This window comes from Nerophis ophidion, linkage group LG02, assembly GCF_033978795.1.
Source record: "Nerophis ophidion isolate RoL-2023_Sa linkage group LG02, RoL_Noph_v1.0, whole genome shotgun sequence".
NCBI lineage: Eukaryota > Metazoa > Chordata > Actinopteri > Syngnathiformes > Syngnathidae > Nerophis > Nerophis ophidion.
In genome coordinates, this window is record NC_084612.1 from 2914103 (window position 1) to 2941903 (window position 27801).

Consider the following 27801-nt stretch of genomic DNA (forward strand, 5'->3'; position numbering starts at 1 on the left):
TGTTTACGACAGTTCCACTCCGTTGGCAGCGGTTGCGTTATCTTTTTAGTTTGGCTTTACACGTTTGTAAATATTTTCACCCCCCGTCATGTCAGTGTGTGTAATTAAAACATGTTAGTCATTCACAACTGAGGTAAGGCACTTTTACTTTTAGTTGTGTGCTGTTCTTTCTTAGTCGTTCGTTACATTTGCTAGTGCTTTAATTAGACAGCTAACGGTGCTGGGAGGCTAATGCTAGTTTAAGCATGCTAACCTGTTTCTGTCTGCAGTTTAAACTTTCATCTCGTTCCGTTTGTTTAGTGTCCAAGTCCATCATTTTCTCTAATTTTTAAGTGCAGCCCCGTCAAATGCATTGCTGGGTACAGTAGAAAAATATTAATGCTAAATGCAGTCAGTTAAAGGCCTACTGAAATGAGATTTTCTTATTTAAACGGGGATAGCAGCTCCATTCTATGTGTCATACTTGATCATTTTGCGATATTGCCATATTTTTGCTGAAAGTAGAGAACATCCACGCTAATAAATGGGTTGTACTTGTATAGCGCTTTTCTACCTTAAAGGGACTCAAAGCGCTTTGACACTACTTCCACATTTACCCATTCACACACACTGATGGAGGGAGCTGCCATGCAAGGCGCCAACCAGCACCCATCAGGAGCAAGGGTGAAGTGTCTTGCTCAGGATACAACGGACGTGACAAGGTTGGTACTAGGTGGGATTTGAACCAGGGACCCTCGGGTTGCGCACGGCCACTGCGCCACGCCGTCCCAATGATAAATGGGTTGTACTTGTATAGCGCTTTTCTACCTTCAAGGTACTCAAAGCGCTTTGACACTACTTCCACATTTACCCATTCGCACACACTGATGGAGGGAGCTGCCATGCAAGGCGCCAACCAGCACCCACCAGGAGCAAGGGTGAAGTGTCTTGCTCAAGGACACAACGGACGTGACGAGGTTGGTACTAGGTGGGGATTGAATTCGGGTTGCGCACGGCCACTCTTCCGCCACGCCGTCCCTAATAAAAAAGCCTTGCCTGTACCGGAAGTAGCAGACGATGTGTGCGAGACATCACGGGTTGTGGAGCTCCTCACATTGTTTACAACAGTGTTTTTCAACCACTGTTAGTGTGCCGCGAGATACAGTCTGGTGTGCCGTGGGAAATTGTCTAATTTCTCCTATTAGGTTAAAAATATTTTTTGCAAACCAGTAATTATAGTCTGCAAATGATGTGTTGTTGTTGAGTGTCGGTGCTGTCTAGAGCTCTTAAATATCAGTAGGCGGCAGCAGGTAGATAATTGCTCTGTAGATGTCGGGAGGCAGTGTGCAGATAAAAAGGTTTCTAATGTTTAAACCAAAAATAAGTGAGTGCCCCTAAGAAAAGGCATTGAAGCTTAGGGAAGGCTATGCAGAACCAAACTAAAACTGAACGGGCTACAAATGTAAACAAAAAAAGAATGCTGGACGACAGCAAAGACTTACTGTGGAGCAAAGACGGCGTCCACAAAGTACATCCGAACATGACATGACACTCAACAATGTCCACGCAAAGAAGGATGAAAACAACTGAAATATTCTTGATTGCTAAAACAAAGTAGATGCGGGAAATATCGCTTAAAGGCCTACTGAAATGAGATTTTCTTATTTAAACGGGGATAGCAGGTCCATTCTATGTGTCATACTTGATCATTTTTGCGATATTGCCATATTTTTGCTGAAAGGATTTAGTAGAGAACATCCACGATAAAGTTCGCAAGTGTCGGTGTTAAGAGAAAAAGCCCTGCCTCTACCGGAAGTCGCAGACGATGACGTCGCAAGTGTGGGGGCTCCTCACATTCTTACATTGTTTTTAATGGGAGCCTCCAACAAAAAAAGTTATTCGGACTGAGAAAACAACAATTTCCCCATTAATTTGAGCGAGGATGAAAGATTCGTGTTTGAGGATATTGATAGCGACGGAATAGAAAAAAGAAAAAAAAAGCGATTGCATTGGGACGGAGTCCGATAGTTTTAAACACATTTACTAGGATAATTCTGGGAAATCCCTTATCTTTCTATTGTGTTGCTAGTGTTTTAGTGAGTTTAATAGTACCTGTTAGTCGGAAGAGTGTCTCCAGGGGTGTCTTGACGCCAATGTCTCAGGGAAGTCGACGGCAAGTTCAGCTTTTCTCCGGTAAGAAGCGACTTTTTAACCACAATTTTCTCACCGAAACCTGCTGGTTGACATTTGATCTGGATTCATGTTCGCTTGACCACGCTCTGATCCATAGTAAATTTTCACCTCCGGGAATTTTAAGCAAGGAATCACCGTGTGTTTGTGTGGTTAAAGGCTAAAGCTTCCCAACTCCATCTTTCTACTGTGACTTCTCCAATATTAATTGAACAAATTGCAAAAGATTCAGCAACACAGATCTCCAAAATACTGTGTAATTATGCCGTTAAAGCAGACGACTCTTTGCTGTGTGCGCGAGTAGCGCTCATGTTTCCTAAAAACGCGTGACGTCTTGCGTACACATCATCATTACACGACGTTTTCAAGACGAAGCTCCCGGGAAATTTAAAATTGTAATTTAGTAAACTAAAAAAGCCGTATTGGCATGTGTTGCAATGTTAATATTTCATCATTGATATATAAACTATCAGACTGCGTGGTGTGTAGTAGTGGGTTTCAGTAGGCCTTTAAAGGAAGACATGAAACTGCTACAGTGAAATACCAACAATAAAAGACTAAAAGCCACCAAAATAAGAGTGCAAGACAAGAAGTAAAACACTACACACAGGAAAACAGCAAAAAAGTGAAAATAAGTCCTGAAGTGATGTGACAGGTGGTGACAGTACACCTACTTTGAGACGAGCTATAGTGATGCATGCTTGCTTATGCTTTAAGGTCATATCCAACAATTGCTACAACCACATTTTACTGTTAAGTGAGTTTCAATTTTAAATAATTTCTGCTGGTGGTGTGCCTCCGTATTTTTTCAACACGAAAAATGTGCTTCGGCTCAAAAAAGGTTGAAAAACACTGGTTTACAATCATGGCCACCAGCAGCTAGAGCGATTCGGATCGAGAAAGCGACAATTTCCCCATTAATTTGAGCGAGGATGAAAGATTTGTGGATGAGGATAGTGAGAGTGAAGGAATAAAAGGGGGGGAAAAGATGAGGGCAGTGGGAGCGATTCAGATGTTATTAGACACATTTACTAGGATAATTCTGGAAAATCCCTTATCTGCTTTTTGTGTTACTAGTGTTTTAGTGAGATTATATAGTCATACCTGAAAGTCGGAGGGGTGTGGTGACCGTCAGTGTCTGAGGGAAGCCACGGAGGAGCCAAGAAAGTCACAACTGCAGGAGGAACGACACTCATGTTTACGGTAAGAGCCAACTTATTACCACAATTTTCTCACCGAAACCTGCCGGTTGACATGTGGTAGAGAACCATGTTCGCTTGACCACTCTGTTCCATAGTAAAGCTTCACAACAAACAAAGAAACACTTGCTGTGTTTGTGTTGCTATAGCCGGCTGCAGTACACCGCTTTCCACCAACATCTTTCTTCTTTGACGTCTCCATTATTAATTGAACAAATTGCAAAAGATTCCGCAACACAGTTGTCCAGAATACTGTGTAATTATGCGATAAAAACAGACAACTTTTAGCCGTGATCGGTGCTGGGAGACAATGTCCGCTACCACCGGTGACGTCACGCGCACGCGTCATCATTCTGCAACGTTTTCAACAGGATACCTCGCAGGAAATTTTAAATTGCAATTTAGTAAACTAAACCGGCCGTATTGGCATGTGTTGCAATGTTAAAGGCCTATTGAAACCCACTACTACCGACCACTCAGTCTGATAGTTTATATGTCAATGATGAAATATTAACATTGCAACACATGCCAATACGGCCTTTTTAGTTTACTAAACTGCAATATTAAATTTCCCGCGGAGTTTCTTGTTGAAAACGTCGCGGAATGATGACGTGTTTTTGTGACGTTTCGGGTTGCAGGGGACGTACTAGCTCAGCACCACTCACGGCTAAAAGTCGTCTCTTTTCATCCCGCAATTACACAGTAATTTGGACATCTGTGTATCTGAATCTTTTGCAATTTGTTCATTTTATAATGGAGACTATAAAGAACAATGCTGTTGGTGGAAAGCGGTGGATTGCAGCTGGCTTTGGCCCAAAGACACAGCCGGTGTTTCTTTGTTTGTTGTGAAGCTTTAACACAGAGCGTTCAAGCGAACATGTTTCTCTACGTCAACCAGCATGTTTTTGGATGTGAAAATTTTGATATATATCTTACCGGAGACATCAGTGTATTGTTCGTCCTGCAGTAGCTGTCAAAAAAGGCAGCTGTGAGCTTAGCTCCTCGGCTTCTCTCTGAGACACTGGCGGTCACTGCAACCATCCGACCTCGAAGTATGTCTTTACAATCTCATTAAAACACTATGAAAACAATAAGCACATAAGGGATCTTCCAGAATTATCCTAGTAAATGTGTCTAATTACATCTGAAACGCTCACACTGCCGCCGCCTGGAGCCGTCGCTTTTTTTTTTTTTTTTTCTCTCTAGTCCTTCACTATCAATATCTTCAGCCATAAATCTTTCATCCTCGCTCAAATTAATGGGGAAGAAATTGTCGTTTTCTCGGTCCGAATAGCTCTTTTTGTTGGAGGCTCCCATTATAAACAATGTGAGGATGTGAGGAGCCCACACACGGGCGACGTCATTGTCTGCTACTTCCGGTACAGGCAAGGCTTTTTTATTAGCGACCAAAAGTTGCAAACTTTATCGTGGATGTTCTCTACTAAATCCTTTTCAGCAAAAATATGGCAATATCGCGAAATGATCAAGTATGACACATAGAATGGACCTGCTATCCCCGTTTAAATAAGAAAGTCTCATTTCAGTAGGCCTTTAATATTTCATCATTGATATATAAACTGTCAGACTGCGTGGTCGCTAGTAGTGGGTTTCAGTAGGCCTTTAAAAGTCAATGTTATGCATTTCTCAGAAAGACAATGGTGGCGTAGTGGCCGGGCAGGAAGGAGAAGAGGTCTTCCCAAAGATGGCCACTGAGCTCCATGAGGCGATAGTCATGGCCAAGCAGGAGCGCCACAAAAATCTCTTCCTCAACTACAGAAATCTGAACCATTTCCCAGTGGATCTGCTCAAAGATGAAGGCCTGCAGTTTCTGGAGAGGCTTTACATGAAGAGGAACTTGCTCACTACGTTGGTAAGCAATGGACGCTTAACTTGTCATTAGGGATGATGTTTGTGAAGAAATTCATCGATTTCGAAGCCATTATCGAACCGATTCCTAATCAATCAATCAATGTTTATCACAAGTGCCTCAAAGGGCTGCATAAGCCACAACGACATCCTCGGTTCAGAGCCCATAAAAGGGCAAGGAAAAACTCACAACCCAGTGGGACGTCAATGTGAGTGACTATGAGAAACCTTAGAGAGGACCGCAGATGTGGGAGAACCCTCCCACCCCAGAGGAGACCGGATGCAATGGACGGTATAGCTCGGTTGGTAGAGTGGCCGTGCCAGCAACTTGAGGGTTGCAGGTTCGATTCCTGCTTCCGCCATCCTAGTCACTGCCGTTGTGTCCTTGGGCAAGACACTTTACCCACCTGCTCCCAGTGCCACCCACACTGGTTTAAATGTAACTTAGATATTGGGTTTCACTATGTAAAGCGCTTTGAGTCACTAAAGAAAAGCGCTATATAAATATTATTCACTTCACTTCACGTTGAGTGGGTCTAACATAATATTGTGAAAGTCCAGTCCATAGTGGATCCAACATAATGGTGAGAATCTAGTCCATAGTGGATCTAACATAATAGTGACAGTCCAGTCCATAGTGGATCTAACATAATAGTGAGAGTCCAGTCCATAGTGGATCTAACATATTAGTGAGAGTTCGAGTCCATAGTGGATCTAACATAATAATGTGAGAGTCCAGTCCATAGTGGATCTAACATATTAGTGAGAGTTCGAGTCCATAGTGGATCTAACATAATAATGTGAGAGTCCAGTCCATAGTGGATCTAACATATTAGTGAGAGTTCGAGTCCATAGTGGATCTAACATAATGTGAGAGTACAGTTCATAGTGGATCTAACATAATAGTGAGAGTCCAGTCATAGTGGATCTAACATAATAGTGAGAGTCCAGTCCATAGTGGATCTAACATAATAGTGAGAGTCCAGTCCATAGTGGAGCTAACATAATAGTGAGAGTCCAGTCTATGGTGGATCCAACATAATAGTGAGAGTCCAGTCCATAGTGGATCTAACACAATAGCGAGAGTCCAGTCCATGGTGGATCTAAAATAATAGCGAGAGTCCAGTCCATAGTGGACGTAACATAATAGTGAGAGTCCAGTCCATAGTGGAGCTAACATAATAGTGAGAGTCCAGTCCATAGTGGATCTAACATAATGTGAGAGTCCAGTCCGTAGTGAATCTAACATAATGTGAGAGTCCAGTCCGTAGTGAATCTAACATAATAGTGAGAGAATAGTCCATAGTGGATCTAACATAATAGTGAGAGTCCAGTCCATAGTGGAGCTAACATAATAGTGAGAGTCCAGTCCATAGTGGATCTAACATAATGTGAAAGTCCAGTCCGTAGTGGATCTAACATAATAGTGAGAGTCCAATCCATAGTGGATCTAACATAATCGTGAGAGTCCAGTCCATAGTGGATCTAACATAATCGTGAGAGTCCAGTCCATAGTTGATCTAACACAATAGTGAGAGTTCAGTCCATGGTGGATCTAAAATAATAGTGAGAGTCCAGTCGATAGTGGAGCTAACATAATAGTGAGAGTCCAGTCGATAGTGGATCTAACATAATAGTGAGAGTCCAGTCGATAGTGGAGCTAACATAATAGTGAGAGTCCAGTCCATAGTGGATCTAACATAATGTGAGAGTACAGTTCGTAGTGAATCTAACATAATGTGAGAGTCCAGTCCGTAGTGGATCTAACATAATAGTGAGAGAATAGTCCATAGTGGATCCAACATAATAGTGAGAGTCCAGTCCATTTCGGGGCCAGCAAAAGACCATCCCGAGCGGAGACGGGTCAGTAGCACAGAGATTTCGCCAACCGATGCACAGACGAGCATCGATTATCTTATTGAATCCGGATAGATAACAGAGCAAACACTGCCCTGGTCACTGATATTCGAGTATACGTTTTCACACAGTTGCTTTTTGTTGCAGGCATTACACTGCAGGCGTTTCTCACTCTTTCTTGTCTCTGCTTCTCACAGAGAGGAAAAACGAGGTCACCTTCTTACATACGTCACATATTGTCACACGTGCAGCGTCACACGCCATCGCGGAGCAAAAAGGTAGCGGCACGGTAACATTAGCTGCTGTTAGAGAGAGAAGGTGCGAATCTGGTAACAAATGAAGGAAGAAGTATTCATTCCCAAGAAAAACAGCACAGTGTCCATCTTCTGGCGGTGGTTTGGCTTTAAGATGGTATATGTTGAACTATTATGCAGCAAAAGCGTTTCTACAAAAAGTAGTAGTAGTACTTATGTAGCATCATTTGAAAAGTCACCTGCTCGAGAATGGAGAGTGCTTGAAACTCTGCATGTCAACATCTCCGGCCGGTGCCACGCCAACAAATAGCCGAAGCAACTATTTCCAGATCAACACCGTATGAAAAAAATAGTCAACAAGCCTGAGGAGATAATGTCCACAGTAACCTACCACATAGCGAAGAACATACACTATTTGATTTGCTATTATACAGCTAATTTTTACTTGACAGTTATTAAAATATCTTGTGTGACATCATGCACAAAAGTGCACTTTAATGGTTTTATAATATTGTGGTGATCTGTACAAAAAGTGCACTTAAATATAGTGTTGTTTTGATACGTCATCTTGGTGACATCATGCACGAAAGTGCACTAATAGCTTGTTTTAAAATGTCTCTGACAATCTTGCACTTTCTGTTTTGAAATGACATAAATGTTTGTGCCATTGCTTAATAATTGTTTAATACATACAGTTTTGGTCAATTAACTTAGTTGTGATTTCCCTCTCTGCATGAAAGTTTAAAATGAGCATATATTTGTTGCAATCCGCTGCTCGTATCTACACATATTAGTTATTTTTCCATTCTGGTATCACTCTCCGTCAAGTGACTGTTTATTTCCTGTTTAGCCTGTCATCATGGTAACTCATCAGTCCACCTGCCAATCCCGGTCCACACACACCTGTTTTGTCTAATCACCCTCCTATTTAAGACAGCCTCTTTGTTCATTTCTTCCTGGGTTCATAAATTGCTCTCATGCAACAAGTGACGACTGCTACTTTTTCTACTTTTATTCTCGCTAGCTCCCACTTGATTATTCCAGTTTTCATACTGATGATTTGTTTTCTCGTTTGTGCTTTCATGCCAAGTTTAGTTTTCTGTTTGTATTTCCTAGTTTTCATACTAGCGTTTTTGGTTTGCCTTTTTATTAGCTCCAGCATTTCTGTTCAGAGCTCTCTTTTTGTTAAATAAATATTTTAAGATCCTACCTTTTGTTGTGTTCACGTCATCGCATCCACGGAGGGACAACCCCGGCATTACCATGCCCACCAGTCCTCACAATATTAATGAAGTATGAACTAGAATGTTTTAATGTAGACACATAGAATCATCATACTGCTGTAATTATGGTATATACATCAGTTGTTAATTCAAGGCCAAGGCAAAATATCGAAATATACATCGTGCATCGTGACATGGCCTAAAAATATTGAGATATTAATGAAAGGCCATATCGCCCAGCCCTAAAAAAGGCTAATGTTAATGTTAGCCACTGACTATGTTTAGATAACGTTAGTCTAGCTAACATTAGTGCATTCCTGGTTGACATAAGAGGTAACGTTCTTTTAGCCTAAAGACTATAAGTGAGCAGATATGGAAATGAACCGGCAACAGTTAACATTAGTTACACATCGGCAATATCACTGGGACTACAGGTTGAAGCGGAGGAAGAGGGGCGTGCTTCGTCATCTCTGTCGCTACTTCTCCCCGTGTCGCAGACACGACACGTTTCTCCAACCTCCAGGTTATGTACGGCTTGAGCATTTTTCAACATGTTTGTTGTACTGCTCCCCTTACAGGAAGGCGAAGCCTGGCAATAATTGCAGATAGCCATTTCCTCGTCGTATTTCTTAGTAAAGTGAAGCCATGCCTTGGAGCGATTTTTTTTTTCAGTCTGTTGTTGTTGCCGCTTCTGTATCTGCAGCCGGATGACTGAGCTACGTCATTTCCCATGACACGGGATTCGAACAAAGAACCAAATCTTTTTCTTTACTATAGTGGCTTCTGATTGATTGATTGATTGAAACTTTCATTGGTACATTGCTCAGTTCAGTACATATTCCGTACAATTGACCACTAAATGGTAACACCCAAATACGTTTTTCAACTTGTTTAAGTCGGGGTCCGCGTTAATCAAATCATGGTAGAATTGATAACGGGAACCGTTTCTTAAAAAGGGATGCGAATCCATGGAATCGGTTCTTTTCTCACTGAACAATCCGGAGAACCGGTTTTCGAACATCATCCCTACTTGTCATTAAACAGACATGTATTAGGTTTGTTTCATGTGTCTTTTGTTGCCTTATCAGCCTGACAATCTTCCACAGAAGTTACCAAATCTAATAGAACTGTAAGTATTTTGTGTCAAGATTCTGTACGAAAAATAGATCGCTTTACTTATTTGTTCTTAGGTTGTAACGTATATTTTTTTCCTCAGGTATTTGCACTCTAACAACATAGTGCTTATTCCGGAAGGTGAGTCTCCTAAGTCATGTGATAAGTCATAAACGCATGTAACTTACGCACAGTACCGGTCGAAAGTTTAATTGTTAAAAACTGGGTGATGCTTTTGTAGCAGTGGGATACATTGGGGTCGTCTTCTGCCATGCCTTTGTAGTTGTTTGACAAAAGCTAACTATGTACTACGGCTGGGTAGTAAAACAATAGCAATATATATATTCCGATAGACACGTAATCAATATCAATAAAACAAATGTGACGCAAGATTGGTTGCATGAACCAAGGCACTCACTGACCGCCCAACGCAGGAAGTAAACACTGATCAGTGAGAGTGACACACTAACAGCCAATCAGGTAACAATATTCAGTGTTGATGCTAGGAATTTTCAAAATGGGGTCCCAGGGACCCCATCAAATCATACATTCGGGGTTCCACTTTTATGTAAGCGTTTTGAAAACAAATGATCAATGTATGCATGATCCTGTTATATCTCACATTCTATATTGTGTTTTGGAAAAAGGTTGTCACAAACATTACTTAATTCATAAAAATAAAAAATACAAAAGAAAACACATTTTTATGCATATTAGTATATAAAAATAAATATATGAGTACTCAATTATAAATGTTCATTCACTTTCTTCTTTACGTCATGGATCTAAACTTTGCATTTTTTTCTATATTTTCATTTCATAAGTTGTAGGTGTATTTATTTCAGTGTAAAAGTGTAGAATGTTTTTTGCGTCGGTCATGAAATGATGATAATGGTGTGCCAGGGCATACATACGTATGACACATTGATTATTCTCACCTGTATGTAGACCATGAGTCGTTTAAAAACCGCCACATCTACACTTTCATGGCAAATAATTAGACTTAGACTTCCTTTTTATTGTCATACAAATTTGAACTTTGCAGTACAGATAAGAACGAAATTTCATTGCATTAGCTCGTTGTAGTGCAGGATAAAGGAGTAACAAGGTGCAGATATAAATAAATAGATAAATATATTGCACTTTTGCATATGCATCCACGTTTATGGATGTATGTTATACTGTCTTTATATTCCAGCAAGTTAATCAATTTTTTAGGGGGAATTGAGGGGATTATTTTGATGCCTTCAACAGTCTTACGGCCCGAGGGAAGAAGCTGTTACAGAACATAGATGTTCTGCTATGGAGGTTGCGGAACCTCTTTCTAGAGTCCAGCAGTGAAGACAGTCCTTGGTGGGGGTGGGAGGAGTATAATAATGCCAACAAACTTAGAATTTTGCCAGTCAGTTTCAATGTCATTTAATACAATGACCCTCAATGCCTCGAGCATTTAATCTCTGGCTTCGTGATGGCCATAAACTGTGTGTTCCCCTTTAAGAATGGCAATACGTGGGGAGAGTGACGTGTGTAAGTGAGTGGGAAAGTTAGGAGAGGAAGCGCAAGCATGTTCAGGAGTGTTAGTCGCAAGGTGGATGTCCGCTTGGCTTTGTGGAAAACATGAATAAAGAGTTGTAACTAATTGACGGCATCGTCATTCCGACCAAAAAGCAGAACTGTAGGGACCCACTGCCGGGTAAAGTGGACAATGCATCGGCCCTGGAGGGAACGTCTCCCCTACGCTCCTCGACCACAGTCTGGGAGCCGACAAGCAGGAAAGTTTTAACATAATGTTTCTTGGTGCCTGGTGAGGCTGGATCTTTGAAAATCAGTGTGACAGGTCGTAAAGGTTTTGTTTTTATTAGCCCGTTTATATGGCGTGCGAAACATCTTTCCATCTTCATAAGTGAGCCATTTGCTTAAAACTGGCTCCTGAAGCCACTTTTCATTGAAGCTTCGCTTCTTGGGTTGAAGGAATCAATAAAGTACTATCGATCTATCTATTATTGCTCGCCATGACGAAAACAACACGCGGAAGTCTTAATACCGAAAATGCAGTATTTGTGATTGATTAAACTTGCGGGGAATCAAAAATTAAGAAAATGTACCGAAAAGTTAATGACTTTAAAGTCGACCAATAAAAACGTAACAAACAGGGACGGAAATTGGACTCGTTAAATATAAACAAAACAAAACACCGGCGGAAAGCGATAATCAATAAAAAAACAAATATACCAGAGTTTTGACCCGGAGAAGGCAGGGTCAGTAAAAAAAAAATCAAATCCGCATCCCAGGGAAGCGCGGACTTCTGAAAATGCGCAGGCATCCTTTCTGATTTCAATGTGTAAAAAGACACAAAAAGTGTGTTAACGCCAACGGTAAATATTTAAATAATTGGTTGCACCATCTTTTTGTGTCGCGGTTGATTCCATGCATGGAGTGAGAAGAGAAAGTAAAAATGAGTGCTGCTGAGAGCCAAGAAATTGTTGATAAAACAGGAAAAGTCACCATGACAGTATGGCAGTTTTGTTTTGTTTTTATCAATCGGACCGTAGTCAGGACCAAAGTGCTCAAAATCAGTAAAACCCCACCACCTTATCCGCACTGTTAGGTTTCTCTCTGTTGACATTTTAAAACTTTGTACTATTTTTTAAGTTAAGTTAAAGTACCAATGACCGTCACACATTTTGTTGCACTTCATTAGACATTTCTTTCCTAATCCTTATTTTTGCACCTTGATTTTTAAGAGGCTATTGTTTGGTGTTCAATGTCATTTTTGATTGTTGTTTGGATTGTTTGAGTGTTTTCCCTGCCTGTGTTGACATTTCCTTACCTTTCTGCCTTGATAGCTGAGGGGATTATAATCCGGTTGGTAACATTTGAAATAAAAATGTTCACATTTAATATATTTTTCTCCTGGTCCTTATTTTCCATAGGTCATAAAGAATATCAATAGTTGTCCATATTGGCCGATATAAAAAAACTTATCATGGTACAGTTTTCAGCCATATCGCCCAGCCCAACTATATACCATATTAACACATTGAAACACTAAAACACACTGATTAGAATAGAGTAGAAGAGAATAGAAAGTACTTTATTGATCCCTTGGGGAAATTCAGCACCACAGTTCGCTCACAAGAGACAATAATAAATAATATAATATATATCGTATATTATATATATAATATACAATATATAAATAATATAAATATATTTTACATATATTCAACATATAAGTGCAACATAGTTTTGCTGTTTTATTGAGTGAGCTTAAACCTTTGTTATACCCTAAATATAAGGCCTGGAAAAAAAAAACAGTAAATTATAATAGAGTTAATGCGTATGCGCCTATGGTGTGTTTCCCAGCAATTGGAAACTTGGCCCGTCTGCAGTCACTGGACCTGAGCAACAACGCCCTCCAGCTGCTGTGTCCGGAGGTGGGCCGACTGAGGACGTTACGCCACCTGAGGCTGTCCAACAACCAGTTGAAGTGCCTCCCGCCAGGTAAATACTCTTGTTGTCGTCGTGTCTGGGCTTTTAGCGTTATTGAGCTTTGATTTTTAGGCTTTGCTAAAAAGGCTGCTGTCGCTCTTAGTAAAAGCACATGTTCTTTGAATATTTTCCACCTTCTAGTGGCACTAGAGTGAAGTGAAGTGAAGTGAATTTTATTTATATAGCGCTTTTCTCTAGTGACTCAAAGCGCTTTACATTGTGAAACCCAATATCTAAGTTCCATTTAAACCAGTGTGGGTGGCACTGGGAGCAGGTGGGTAAAGTGTCTTGCCCAAGGACACAACGGCAGTAACTAGGATGACGGAAGCGGGAATCGAACCTGCAACCCTCAAGTTGCTAGCACGGCCACTCTTACCAACGGAGCTACGCCGCCTAAAGGGTCCAAAACGAGAGAAACAAAACAGGCTATCAAAACAGATCTGACCTGACCCTTAAACCAACAAAAATACTGACAACTCAAAACGTTCCGGCTATGGAGGGGAAAAAGTGGCTAAGAATAAAACTACTAAATACAACAAAAGGCGCTCCAACGGAGGCAATGCTAGGGAGCTAATCTTACCCGACAAAAGTCTACAAACAAAGAATCTCCCGTGGTTCGAAAGGTACAAAAAAACCTGGCAATGGCTGCAAACGAGACTGCGGCAAAGGAAACACTTTAAGTATGCACAAGAAGATCCGAAACACTCTGGCACAGGACAGAAAGAGGGAGGGTGACATAGGTGGGCACAATCAGGCAATCCGGAAAGACGTCTGACCAGTGATACAAGAGGAAGAGCAAGTGATCTGAAACGAGAGGAAGAGTCATAAAAACAAGTTGCCTCTATCCTGAAGCTATTATCGTATATATCTGATTTATGACACCAAAAGACTTCTAAAGTTTGTGAATAAATGGATAGGATCAAAATAGTATAAATTTTTTGATTGATTGATACTTTTATTAGTAGATTGCATAGTTCAGTACATATTCCGTACAATTGACCACTAAATGGTAACACCTGAATAAATTTTTCAGCTTGTTTAAGTAGGGGTTAACGTTAATCAATTCATGGTAATCTCACAGATAACTAAATAAGCAGACTTTGTCAGAGCCAACAACCATTACTTTCCAGAAAATAATGATCCAGAACCTTATATTTTTGAGCCCGAACACCAAGAGGATGAGCTAGGCCGAGTGCTAAACAGATGTAGCTTTATTGAAACACTATAGTACAGGGGTGGGCATGACGTCGATCTCAAGCCAGGCATTAAAAAATAGACATAAAAATGAGCAATCATCAATCATACCAAGACTTCACTTTCGTCAGTTGTTTGACATTCTCGGCACCCGAGGATCTTGTGAGATGACGCTGGCTGCTGCGAGCTCATATTTAAGAAAAAAATCACTAACAGGGCGGACGCAGAGAAACACATTTTATTTCTAGAGACTCCGTACCTACTGTCAAAACTCTAATGACCGACTGCACAGTTCCTGTCTTCACCATAAAAGACCTGTTTCATCCTGCCTGTGCTAACAAAATAAGAGTCTCAGAAAGCTAGCGTGCACAAGCTAGCAAGCTACGGAGTTTGATGCCAATGTATTTCTCCCCCGCCCTCAGCGACCGCTTTCTCACTTGCTTGCCCACCCGCACACTCACTGACGTCACTCACCTGCTGCCAGACATTAAAGGGCCACACACATATGCTACTCTCATAACAAAGTGTTTAAAAAGGAGTATGCAAGTTGGACAAATGAGATGCCAAATCCAACCACTTTCATGTGGTATTGGACAGAAAGGAGGACTTTTTTTTCTCCTCCATTTGAAAATGCGGACGTTATCAGCACCACTGTCTAATTCCAATCAATGCAAGTCATCAGAATCAAATACACCAACTTATATTCTTGTCTTCATGAAAGAAAGGAATCTATGTGTGTTAAACATGCTTGTATTATCATTAAACACCATTAACTTGTTAACAAAAATGTCTCTTTCATAAATAAATAAATATACATTTTAAATAGGAATGAGGTAGATCTCCTCGACTTGGTCAATTGAAAAGTAGCTCACCTGCAGAAAAAGTGTGAGCGCCCCTGCTATAGTAACTGCAGCGTTGCTAGATGCGAAACATACAAACTAACCGTAATAAAGCATTATAAAATAAACACTTACTGTAATATGTCCACTCTTGCTTGGATGCCAACCTACGGGATGCTTACACAATCTTGTTCACAAAGGGTTAAAAAAAAGTTGCAGCACCTTGTGGGGATATGAAAGTCGACCAGACTGTCGGTGCATGGCCATATTTGTCTACTATCAGGTAAAAGATTAATTAATTATCATCTGGAATTTACTTTTAGCAAGTTTCAGACGCTGTGATAAGGTGGCGACTTGTCCAGGGTGTATGTACCCTGCCTACCGCCCGAATGTAGCAGGGACAGGCTCCAGCGACCCCGAAAGGGACAAGCGGTAGAAATGGATGGAAGTTTGAGACGAAGCAAAAGCAGCCGTTGACTTATAATGTGTTAACAATAGCAGCTTAAGATAGCAATTGGCTAGCTCACTGCTATCAATGCGCCGCTAAAATAGTCAATCTGCATTGGCACTGACAATAACAATATCACTCGTATTCGGTTAATTTTCAGGTCACGACATGTAAATAGAATATTGTTGGTGCTTTCTGGATGTTATGAGAGTGTATAATGAGTGCAATAGAGGTCCACCGTTGGTATAGCTGTTATTTGTATTCCATTTGTAGAGAAAATTGTTCAACTTCAGTTCTGGTCCCCTCGCCTTAATACGACAAGCCATCAGATAAAGAACCTGGGAGGACTTTTCTCTTTTAAATTTAGAGGTCTGAACAAGAGCAATATCTGTATCTGACTGAGGCATCCAATAGTTACTTTTGTCTGGAAAATTAAAATTTTTTATTTGTTTTCTTAATTTCATCCTTAATTTGGTTCCTGCCTTACTTACTATTGTGTGACCGCCACCAAATAAGCGGACAATGTAAAGGTACCGTATTTTTCGGACATTAAGTCGCAGTTTTTTTCCTAGTTTGGCAAGGGTTGCGACTTATACTCAAGAGCAACTTTTGTATGAAATTATTAACACGTTACCGTAAAATATCAAATAATATTATTTAGATCATTCACGTAAGAGACTAGACGTAGAAGATTTCATGGGATTTAGCGATTTAGGAGTGACAGATTGTTTGGTAAACGTATAGTATGTTCTATGTTATAGTTATTTGAATGACTCTTACCATAATCTGTTACGTTAACATACCAGGCACCTTCTCAGTTGGTTATTTATGCGTCATATAACGTACACTTATTCAGCCTGTTGTTCACTATTCTTTATTTATTTTAAATTGCCTTTCAAATGTCTATTCTTGGTGTTGGGTTTTATCAAATAAATTTCCCCCAAAAATGCGACTCATAGTCCAGTGCTACTTATATATGTTTTTTTTCTTTCTTCATTATGTATTTTCGGCAGATGTGACTTATTCTCCGGAGCGTTAGAGTGCTGGACTTTATTTGCAAATGGCACATTGTAGCTGCGTTAGCCCCACAGGCCAGTAGGAGGCAACGTTGTTCCTTTAAAACAAATGAAGAGAGAAGTAGTGTCACTAAAACAAATATTTATTACAAGAACATTTATTGTAACCTGCTTGAAAATATGAATATTCTTAATGTATTTTGACCTAACCAAGCTAATCAACTGCACAATCGACACATGTAAACTTAATTAGGTACTTAAGTGATATGGGCAAAAATACATATTGCAATATATATGCAAATAACGTCATATGTCAATTTACTTTGTTGCATATAAATGATATTAGAACCATTTCAAAACAGGTTACAAAGCCTACTAAGTTAGCTGCTGACGTATCAGTTCCTGTTTTATTACTTTCGGTAAGCTATTATTAATCTACTTAATTAAGTTAGCATTTTCTCCTCGTGACTGCGTGGGTTCCCTGCAAGTACTCCGGCTTCCTCCCACCTCCAAAGACATGCATCTAGGGATAGTTTGATTGGCAACAGTAAATGGTCCCTCGTGTGTGAATGTTGTCTATCGGTGTTGTCCGTGCGATGAGGTAGCGACTTGTCCAGGGTGTACACCGCCTTCTGCTCGAGTGCAGCTGGAATAGGCTCCTCCAACACCCCAGTGACCCCAAAAGGGACAAGGGATAGAATAAGAAAACGTGTTACTTTCTGCTGTAATGGTGAGCCATTTACCCTTTTTTTGAAAAGCAGAGATCACTTTTATTTAGCGTTTATTAAGTATCCGTGTTCGTGTGGATTGGGCCTTGATAATTATCTCTGCGTTTTGGCCTCTTGCCCTCACAAACGCAAACTTTTGCAAGTACTGGCCAAAGCATAGAGTTCCAAAACTCTCCGTATGGCACATGCGTGTACACGGCTCATACGGAGACTTTCACTCCTCTGGTGACATCACGGTTATGCGCTATCATTCCAATAACACGCCTGGCTGGCTTTAAACACATTTTAAGAGGACTAACTTTAAAGGCCTACTGAACTGAGATTTTCTTATTTAAACGGGGATAGCAGGTCCATTCTATGTGTCATACTTGATAATTTTGCGATATTGCCATATTTTTGCTGAAAGGATTTAGTAGAGAACATCAACGATAAAGTTTGCAACTTTTGGTCGCTAATAAGAAGCCTTGCCTGTACCGGAAGTAGCAGACGATGACGTCACCGGGCTCCTCACATCCTCACATTGTTTATAATGTGAGCCTCCAGCAGCAAGAGCTATTTAGACCGACAAAGCGACAATTTCCTCATTAATTTGAGCAAGGATGAAAGATTCGTGGATGAGGAAATTTAAAGTGAAGGCCTAGAAAAAAGAAAAACAAGTTAAAAAAAAAAAAGAAGGGCAAGTGAAAGCGATTCAGATGTTTTTAGACACATTTACCAGGATAATTCTGGGAAATCCCTTATCTGCCTATTGTGTTGCTAGTGTTTTAGTGAGTTAAATAGTAACTGATAGTCGGAGGGGTGTGGCCACGGGTGTGTTGACGCCAGAGTCTTTGAGAGAAGTCACGGCAGCAAGAGGACGCTGGCTCCGCTGATCTCCGGTAAGAGGAGACTTATTTCCACAATTTTCTCACCGAAAACTGCCGGTTGACATGTAGTCGTGATCCATGTTCGCTTGACCGCTCTGATCCATAGTAAAGCTTCACCTCCGGGAATTTTAAACAAGGAAACACTGTGTGTTTGTGTGGCTAAAGGCTAGAAGTTTCCCTCCTCCATCTTTCTACTTTGACTTCTCCATTATTAATTGAACAAATTGCAAAAGACTCAGCAACACTGATGTCCAGAATACTGTGTAATTGCGCGATGAAAAGAGACGACTTTTAGCCGTAAGTGGTGCTGAGCTAATATGTCCCCTTCAACCAATAACGTCACAAACACGCGTCATCATTCCGCGACGTTTTCAACAGGAAACTGCGCGGGAAATTTAAAATTGTATTGGCATGTGTTGCAATGTTAATATTTCATCATTGATATATAAACTATCAGACTGCGTGGTCAGTGGTAGTGGGTTTCAGTAGGCCTTTAAAGCCTCCATTCTAACACTTCTCTGCTTTTCTGCGGTTCAGAGATTGGCGACCTGCATGAGCTGGAGACTTTGGACGTGTCCATGAACCAGCTCATGTCCCTCCCCGATCGTCTGCACCGCTGCATCTCTCTGCAGAGCCTCAGCGCCGACCACAACCTGCTGAGCCAGGTTCCCCGCCACCTCTGCTGGCTGCACCGCCTCAACCAGCTCTCCATGGCGGCCAACCGCCTCACCTTCCTGCCACTCGGTCCGTGACTTATAAAATCAACGCATTATCGCAGCTGTGAAACACCCAAAGTGAGTCAGTGTTGTTGTTTTTGTAGATCTGGGGCGATCACGGGAACTCCAGTTTGTATTTGTGGACAACAATGTGGACCTGAAGGGCCTACCGTCTTACTTGTACAACAAGGTCATCGGCTGCAGCGGGTAACGCTTCCTGGCTCAGCCCTCTATCAAATAAGTGTGCAAAATGCCAAAGAATAAGCAAACTCTTTCCTATGTGACCTGATAGCCTCCTCAAAGTGAATGTATTTTACAGTGGACATTTGTGTTTTCCATACAAGTACAGTAATTCTTTGTTTATCGTTGTTAATTGTTTCCAGACATTACCGCAGCAAATACTTACCGCAAAGTAGGAATTATTCATTAGAAATGGGATATTTTCATAGCTAAAGCATCAAAAACCTGTATACAACCTGAATACGCTTTTAACATTATGAGACACCTCTAAAATAAAAATAAGAAATAACACGAGGCTGAGCCAATCAGTGGCTGCGATACTGAACAGCACACTGATTAGGAGATGGCATGGTTAGGATAGTGGCCGTGCCAGCAACCTGAGGGTTCCTGGTTCAATCCCCACCTTCTACCAACTTCGTCATGTCCGTTGTGTCCTTGAGCAAGACACTTCACCCTTGTTCCTGATGGGTCGTGGTTAGGGCCTTGCATGGCAGCTCCCGTCATCAGTGTGTGAATGGGTGAATGTGAAAATAGTGTCAAAGCGCTTTGAGTACCTTGAAGGTAGAAAAGCGCTATGCAAGTACAAACCCCGTTTCCATATGAGTTGGGAAATTGTGTTAGATGTAAATATAAACGGAATACAATGATTTACGAATCATTTTCAACCCATATTCAGTTGAATATGCTACAAAGACAACATATTTGATGTTCAAACTGATAAACATTTTTTTTTTTTGCAAATAATCATTAACTTTAGAATTTGATGCCAGCAACACGTGACAAAGAAGTTGGGAAAGGTGGCAATAAATACTGATAAAGTTGAGGAATTCTCGTCAAACACTTATTTGGAACATCCCACAGGTGTGCAGGCTAATTGGGAACAGGTGGGTGCCATGATTAGGTATAAAAGCAGCTTCTGTGAAATGCTCAGTCTTTCACAAACAAAGATTGGGAAACGGTCACCACTTTGTGAACAAATGCAAAAGAGAATTGTCAAACAGTTTAAAAACAAGATATCTCAATGGGCTATTGCAAGGAATTTAGGAATGTCACCATCTATGGTCTGTAATACCATCAAAAGGTTCAGAGAATCTGGAGAAATCACTGCACGTAAGCGATGATATAATGGACCTTCGTTCCCTCAGGCGGTACTGCATCAAAAAGCGACGTCCGTGTGTAAAAGATATCACCACATGGACTCAGGAACACTTCAGAAAACCACTGTCAGTAACTACAGTTTTTCGCTACATTTATAAGTGCAACTTAAAACTCTACTATGCAAAGCCAAAGCCATTTATCAACGATACCCAGAAACGCCGCCGGCTTCGCTGTGCCTGAGCTCAGCTAAGATGGACTGATGCAAAGTGGAAAAGTGTTCTGTGGTCTGACAAGTCCCCATTTCAAATTGTTTTTTGGAAATGGTGAACGCTGTGTTCTCCGGACCAAAGAGGAAAAGAACCATCAGGACTGTTCTAGGTGCAAAGTTGAAAAGCCAACATCTGTGATGGTATGGGGGTTTCCTAGTGCCCAAGGCATGGGTAACTTACACATCAGTGAAGGCACCATTAATGCTAAAAAGTACATACAGCTTTTGGAGAAACATATGTTGCCATTCAAGCAACGTTATCATGGTCGCCCTTGCTTATTTAAGCAAGACAATGCCAAGTCACTTGTTACAACAGCGTGGCTTCATAGTAAAAGAGTGCGGGTACTAGACTGGCTTGCCTGTAGTCCAGACCTGTCTCCCATTGAAAATGTGTGACGCATTATGAAGCCTAAAATACCACAAAGGAGACCCCGGACTGTTGAACAACTTAAGCTGTACATAAAACAAGAATGGGAAATAATTCCACCTGAAAAGCTTCAGAAATGTCTCCTCAGTTCCCAAAGGTTTATTGAGTGTTGTTAAAAGAAAAGGTGATAAAACACAGTGGTGAACATGCCCTTTCCCAACTACTTTGGCACATGTTGCAGCCATGAAATTCCAAGGTAATTATTATTTGCAAAAAAAAAAAATAAAGTTTATGAGTTTGAACATCAAATATCTTGTCTTTGTAGTGCATTCATTAGAATATGGATTGAAAAGGATTTGCAAATCATTGTATTCTGTTTATATTTACATCCAACACAATTTCCCAACTCATATGGAAACGGGCTTTGTATAACCCATTTAGTTTTGTCTCTTTTTTGGTCAACGTTACTGTATTATTGATATTTTTAGTTCATGTAGCCATTTGTTTATTTTATTTAGCTGTTTTTGTGCTTGAAATGACAATTTTAGGCCAAAAATACATTAAATATGTTTCAAATTAAAAAAAGAAATCAGCAGTACAGTGTAGCAGTGAATTTGGATGTTTGATCGGGGATCTGGCGACTGTTGTGTTTGTGTTGAATATGAGTCATTGTGTTACACCGTCACAGGTGTGGCGTGTCGCCACATGTGCTCACCGGCGAGCTGGGCGACTCTCTGGATGAGGATCTGAGCAAAGGTCTGGTTGGGCTGCCCGCTGATGTCAAGGTGGTCACCTCAGAGGCAGACAACGTGGTTCCCTTAGAGGAGCTCGCCATGAGAACACTACACCGCCTCTTCCACCAGCAACGCAACCACCATCGCCGCCACACAGGTGACGTCGGTTTTACCTTGGCATAACATGACCTGAAAGCGTAACAAGATGACTTATTTTCCTGCAGATGTCAACTTCCTGCCTCCCATGGCTCTGCCAAAGAGTTTTCTTGACCTGCTGCAGTTCCCGCTAGGTCACTGTCACCGCTGCAGCCAAGCCATGTTCACCATCATCTACCCCAAACTCTTCCCACTGCGTCACACCGCCCTGGCAGGCGTGCACCGCAGGTTTGATCCCCTCTTCCTGTCGATCATTAAATGTCATTTTATTTCAATTCATTTACATACTTTTTTAGAAAAAATTATCTGGGACACATTCCTTCAGTGATGCTTCCAGTAATTTAAACACCTAATTAAGAAAACCTTTTGAATTTATGTAATATTATTTAAGGTTAGTATTTAAATACATATTATTTATTTAAATACATATATTTACATATTTACTCGTGTTATGTTTGTATTTGTATATAAATACACATTGTTTAATGTACATATGTATATTTTTAGATCTATTTGTGTGTGTGTGTATGTATTTATTTAGTTATATATAAATATATCCATACATACATACATACATATGTTTATATATATTTGTGTGTGTGTGTATGTATATATATACATATATATACATATACATATATATATGTGTATACACTTGTGTGTATATATACATATACATATATATATATATACGTATGTGTGTGTACATATAAATATATATATGTGTGTATATACATATCTGTGTATACACGTGTATATATATATGTATATATGCGTATATATATGTATATGTGTATGTGTACGTATATATATGTGTGTGTATATATAGTGTATATATTCATAAAACCAATATTAAGTAAATTATAAAAATCCTTTTTTTTAATGCAAATTTGCTGAGAATTTTTAGATTCATCCCGATTTAGACGCAATGTAAAAGCAAGTTCCTATTTTTACAGGTTTAAATGGTTTATTTTATTTAGTTTACTGACATTGACATGAGTTTTGATTCGTTCATAGAATTAAAAATGTTTTAAAGCAAATTACTAAAGTAAACAACATTTAAAAAAATTATAGAGGGCGTGTTATTAAGTTTGGAATTTCCCAGATGTTGTGTAAGTAAAATGATATATTAAATGTGTGGTATTGAATGATAAGACAATTTTTTGACCAAATAACTAAACCGAGGCAAAAACTACTATTGGCTCCCATTTAAATAATTTGTCCTCTAAGCCTTCCAATATCCAGATACTTACTCTTTGACTTTAACAAAAATTACCCCAAACATTTTTTTTTAATAACAACAAGAAAAAGATAAATAATGACACTAAACTCTCTATCGATAGTATCAACATCTGAATCATTCAGCCTTATTTTACATTGACGCTCTAGCTTACATCAATCAGCCTGGTGTGTGCTTAGTAGCATGATTGGCCATTCTTTTTCCTCTCGTCCTCCAATGATAATACTTAGAAGGGACAGTTTATTTTGAGAATTAGTATATCAGAAACGGCTTTGCACTGTGGATAGAAGCCCCATTTGTTGTTGCTCGCTCTCAACTTTAAGATGGAATTCAAGCAACTTTTGCATTTGTGTAACAAGAAATCTGGAAATGTTTTTTTTTTAGTATTTTATTTTTTTTATGCTAATATGGAAATGTAATTACGGTATGTCTCCCTCCACTTGCATCCCTTTTGAAGGCACCTTTCACAGGAGCCGTGTAAACATTGCTAATTGCTAATAAACAGCTACGGTAAAGATCATCTGGGCTCGGCAACGGGCAAATGTCAGCCCCTGATCCCATCATCGAGATCCGGACAACTCTAGTGAATAGATTACATTTAATTTAAAACATTATACAAAACAAATGTGTTATGTAGAGGCAGATTAATCTGGATCCAATCCATATTGCACCTTTTTTTAAAGCAATGCAAATGCATACTCACATTTTTTTGGAGGCTTATTTGTCGATTCTAATCAGATTTTGATTTTTTTTAGATAGATAGATAGATAGATAGTAAAGATGCGCGGATAGGGAAGTATATCATCCGCAACCGCATCACCAAAGTCGTCGTCCACCCGAACCAACATTTTATCAGGACCGTACCCGCCCGCCAACCGCTCGCTGAAATACATCAGAGGTCGGCCGCCTTTACCTCTCACAGAGTTATTTAAACCTGTTTCACAGAGTAATGAATTCAATTGGAGCCGCTAACGTTCTCGCGACTATCCAATAGCGTTCATCCTAATGACAAGAATATGGGCGTGCTGTGAAGCCATTGCCTTTGACACCTTCAACAACATGTACAAACAGATGGTTGGTCCGGCAACATGTTGTGTGCAGCTTCCGCAATTACACGTACAAGATTGAAAGGCATACTGGGTGATACGGAGTACACTGATGGTTGTGATATAAACAACTTTAACACTTACTAATATGCGCCACGCTGTGAAGCCACACAATACAAGATTGACAAACACATTTCGGGAGAACATCCTCACAGCAACACAACATAAACGCAACACAACAAATACCCACAATCCTTTGTATCCGTGACAATTCCTGAATATATTTTACACCCCCGCGCCCCCAACCCCGCCCACCTTACCGACGCACGGGGGGGGGGGGGGATTTGCTGCTAGCGGGGTGTATAAAATAGTCAGGAAGTGTCATGAATACAAAGGATTCTGGGTATTTGTTGTGTTGTGTTTATGTTGTGTTACTGTGAGGATGTTCTCCCGAAATGTGTTTGTCGTTCTTAATTGGTGTGGCTTCACAGCGTGGCGCATATTACTAAGAGTGTTAAAATTGTTTATATCACAACCATGAGTGCACTCTGTCACCCAGTATGCCTTGCAGTCGTGTGCGTGTTGCCGCGGAAGCCACACACAACATGATGCTGGACTGACAAGCAGATCGTACATGATGTAGAAGGCGACAAAGCCAATGGCTTCATAGCACGCCCCTATTACTTAATATCTGGGTGACTGCCGGCAGTCATTCTAGAGAATATTAGCGTCTCCTATTGTCTTCTTCGCTTTGTGACATGAGTCTTAAATGGCTCTTTGAATGGCAAAGGATACCGATCCCAGAACCATGCATATCAAATATTTCCGGATGGTTCAACTGCCACCCGCCCGAATCTAATTAAAATCAATTTTTTCGTCATGTCAACCGCCCGACCTGCGGTTTATCCGCGGACTCCGCGTATGAGACCGCAAACCGCACATCTCTAATAGATAGATGGATAGTACTTTATTGATTCCTTCAGGATTTTTTTTATTATTTATTTATTTGTATATATATATATTTTTTTTTGGATGGATTGCATATGAAGCACTATGAAAAAATCACTAGGCTGTTTTTAAAGAAAATGGATGGAATCATCTCGCTGCTGCTGACTGATTAATTTCACAGGTTCCTGCATTGTACTTGTGTGTTCTCATTTGTTGTGTGTGTCTTTGTGTTTAGGGCAACCGTCAGTTTTGTAGCGTACTGCTGCTCCAAGCGCTGCCTACGAACATTTAACCTCCAAGGATGACGTCGCTGCTTTCTTTAGTCTCCTCCCATTCTGTAGCCAGTGGACTTACGTAAGTGCCAGAAAGGCAGAGGCGGATGTTTGGTGGCGCTCACGGCAGTCTTGAGGACACGTGCGTGCGTAATTATGAACTCCTTATGTGAACATTGCACTTTACTGTGCATGTTGATTTGATGACCTGTGTTTGTGTGTTTGTGTGTGTGTGTGTGTGTGTTTTCTTGTATTTCTACCCTTCTTGAGACATCAACAAGGAAAACTAGCTTCCATATGAGGGGGTGTGAACAAGTTAGGACATAAATCACGGTTCAAATACGGAAAACCATCGCGTCAAATAGAGAATGTCTCATTTGCAACCCTGGTGGCGAAATCTATCAAAATTAGGGTGGTCCCAAAAAGGAGGGATTTTTCAAATTGACTGTGTGTTGCTTTTAAAAGTGCTTCCCCACTGTTCAACATATGACATAACAAGTGTGTGTAAGAAATTGAAATACATCCCATTTGGCCAAAATAAATAAAAAACATAAAAAAATATATGTATATAGAGACATACTTAAATAACTTCAAGTAAATAATGAAGATTGAAAACCAATTACATTCTAAAAACTAAAAGCAGTCTTTTTTCACACAATGTCTCGACTTTTTTCTCATAAAATTGGGAACAACTTCTCATATTCTGTTACTGTAATATTGCAATATTTTCTTGTAAAATTATTGCTTTTTTATTTAAGTTATTTCTTGTTGTTGCAAAATGGTGACATTTGTCATATAACATTTCGACTTTTATCACAATATTGGCAATTGTTTTGTTGTTCTTGTGAAATAGTGACATTTTTTGAGTTAAATTCAATCTTATTTTAATATTGCCAAAAATGGTAAGTTTTCTTATAAAACTGTGACTTGTCGAGTAAAATGACTCTTCATACAATTTACACAATTTTAAGCTTTTCTTGTAAAATTGCGACTGTTGTTCAGTAAAATTCCAACTTTTCTCATAATACTGCACGAAATTCAGTTTTTCTTGTAAAATTTTGACTTGCGTTGAATAAAATTACGACTTTTATTATGATACTAGAAGGAAGCATTTTTTGGAGGTCTCAAAAAGGTAACAAATACAAGAAAGTGTGTGTGTGTGTGGGTGTGTGTGTGTGTGTGTGTGCCAACTATGAAAAGACCATGATTTAAACCCCAACTCACCTAAGAGCACTTTAACATTTTACTTTTCAGGCACACTTTTGATGGAAAGGTTAAGTTGGAAGAATGTGAATGAAGTTGATGTCTTGGTAGCACACACAAACACACACACATACACAATGTTTAACACACAAAAAGAAGAAACCTCAGGGAAAGTTCAAGTGGACCGTCTTATTATTTTGGACACAGTTGAACGCAAGGAGAGTCAAATGAAAGATCTATGGCCCCTGGGATGATATTTGATTAGTATTAGAAGCGGCCCGCAGGCCACGGACGCCAACTGCTGTTTTACACGCACCAATTTTCAAAATGGGGTCCCAGGGACCCCATCATGTCATAAAAATGGGGTCACACAGTGCATTTTTGGGGTCCCACTTTTTTGTAACCATTTTGGAAATAAATGATAAATGTATGTATTATCCTGTTACATCTCACATTCTATATTGTGTTTTGGAAAAAAAATTGTCATAAACGTTAATTCATTAAAAACAAATACAAAAAAAATGTATTCAGTTATAAACATTCATTCACTTTCTTCGTTCTTTCATGGATCTAAACTTTACCGCTGCCGTATTTTTTTCTATATTTTTATTGTCATATTTTCAGAATGTGTTTGTTCTGTTTTTGGCCAAAGAAAACAATCTGAAGTTGTCTTTGTTTTTTAGTTTTAATGCCATGATTTTAATAGTTGGGCCCGCGAGTGTACAGATTTTCCTCCATGCGGCCCCTGAGCTAAAATGAGTTTGACACCACTGATTTAAGCATTGTGAACTTCTCTTTTCCGCCAGAGGTCCTCCATCCCCCTTTTAAAACGGCACCGGTAAAGAAGTGTTGTTTGGACTCACATTTTTACTTACTGTCTGTCTGACTTTGAACTTTTATTTGGACAAAGAAATTTACAAATAAAACATTGTTTTAAAACTTTATTTTTTAAATAGAAATAACATTTTAGACAGACATCAATCTACTTTTAGGATGAACCAGAGCTGGTAAATATTTTAAACAATATCAGATGGAAGTCATAACAATGTTAGTGTTGGTTCTGCTTTTGATACAGGAGACATATTAATTAGACTTAAACACCTCGTCGGCCTTTTAGTACAGTTTCTAACTGGTTCCATTCTTATCCCACTGATCTTTTAGGTAAGTATGGATACATATTCCCCAGGAACCCATGAAAAAAGGTGTGGGGTTCCCCAGGGCTCAACTTTAGGTACCATTTTTTTTTTAA

General features: G+C 39.9%; 1 protein-coding gene across 4 annotated transcripts; it reads left to right on the top strand.

Moving 5' to 3' along the window:
- lrrc28 (leucine rich repeat containing 28) lies at positions 1 to 27494 on the top strand. 4 transcript variants are annotated; one of them, XM_061876129.1, is made up of 12 exons: positions 14 to 133; positions 543 to 701; positions 815 to 956; positions 5017 to 5238; positions 9657 to 9697; positions 9785 to 9822; positions 13048 to 13185; positions 18802 to 19008; positions 19085 to 19187; positions 21642 to 21844; positions 21912 to 22071; positions 25313 to 27494. In XM_061876129.1, the coding sequence occupies exons 2-12, from the start codon at positions 613 to 615 to the stop codon at positions 25380 to 25382; spliced, it is 1413 nt and encodes a 470-aa protein (XP_061732113.1). In that variant the 5' UTR covers positions 14 to 133; positions 543 to 612; the 3' UTR covers positions 25383 to 27494. The 4 variants fall into 4 exon arrangements, with proteins under 4 accessions (XP_061732122.1, XP_061732113.1, XP_061732132.1 ...); XM_061876138.1 differs by lacking the exons at positions 543 to 701; positions 815 to 956 and having other exon boundaries at positions 1 to 133; XM_061876157.1 differs by lacking the exons at positions 14 to 133; positions 543 to 701; positions 815 to 956; positions 9657 to 9697 and having other exon boundaries at positions 5154 to 5238.
- The last annotated feature ends 307 nt before the right edge of the window (positions 27495 to 27801 follow it).

What these genes read in the sequence shown, in the direction of transcription:
- lrrc28 (XM_061876129.1), top strand. Translation starts at nt 613, where the DNA reads ATGGAGGGAGCTGCCATGCAAGGCGCCAACCAGCACCCATCAGGAGCA. An exon ending in GACACAACGGACGTGACGAG is followed by an intron (nt 957 to 5,016) that starts GTTGGTACTAGG and finishes TGCATTTCTCAG; the next exon opens with AAAGACAATGGTGGCGTAGT. An exon ending in CATAGTGCTTATTCCGGAAG is followed by an intron (nt 9,823 to 13,047) that starts GTGAGTCTCCTA and finishes TGTGTTTCCCAG; the next exon opens with CAATTGGAAACTTGGCCCGT.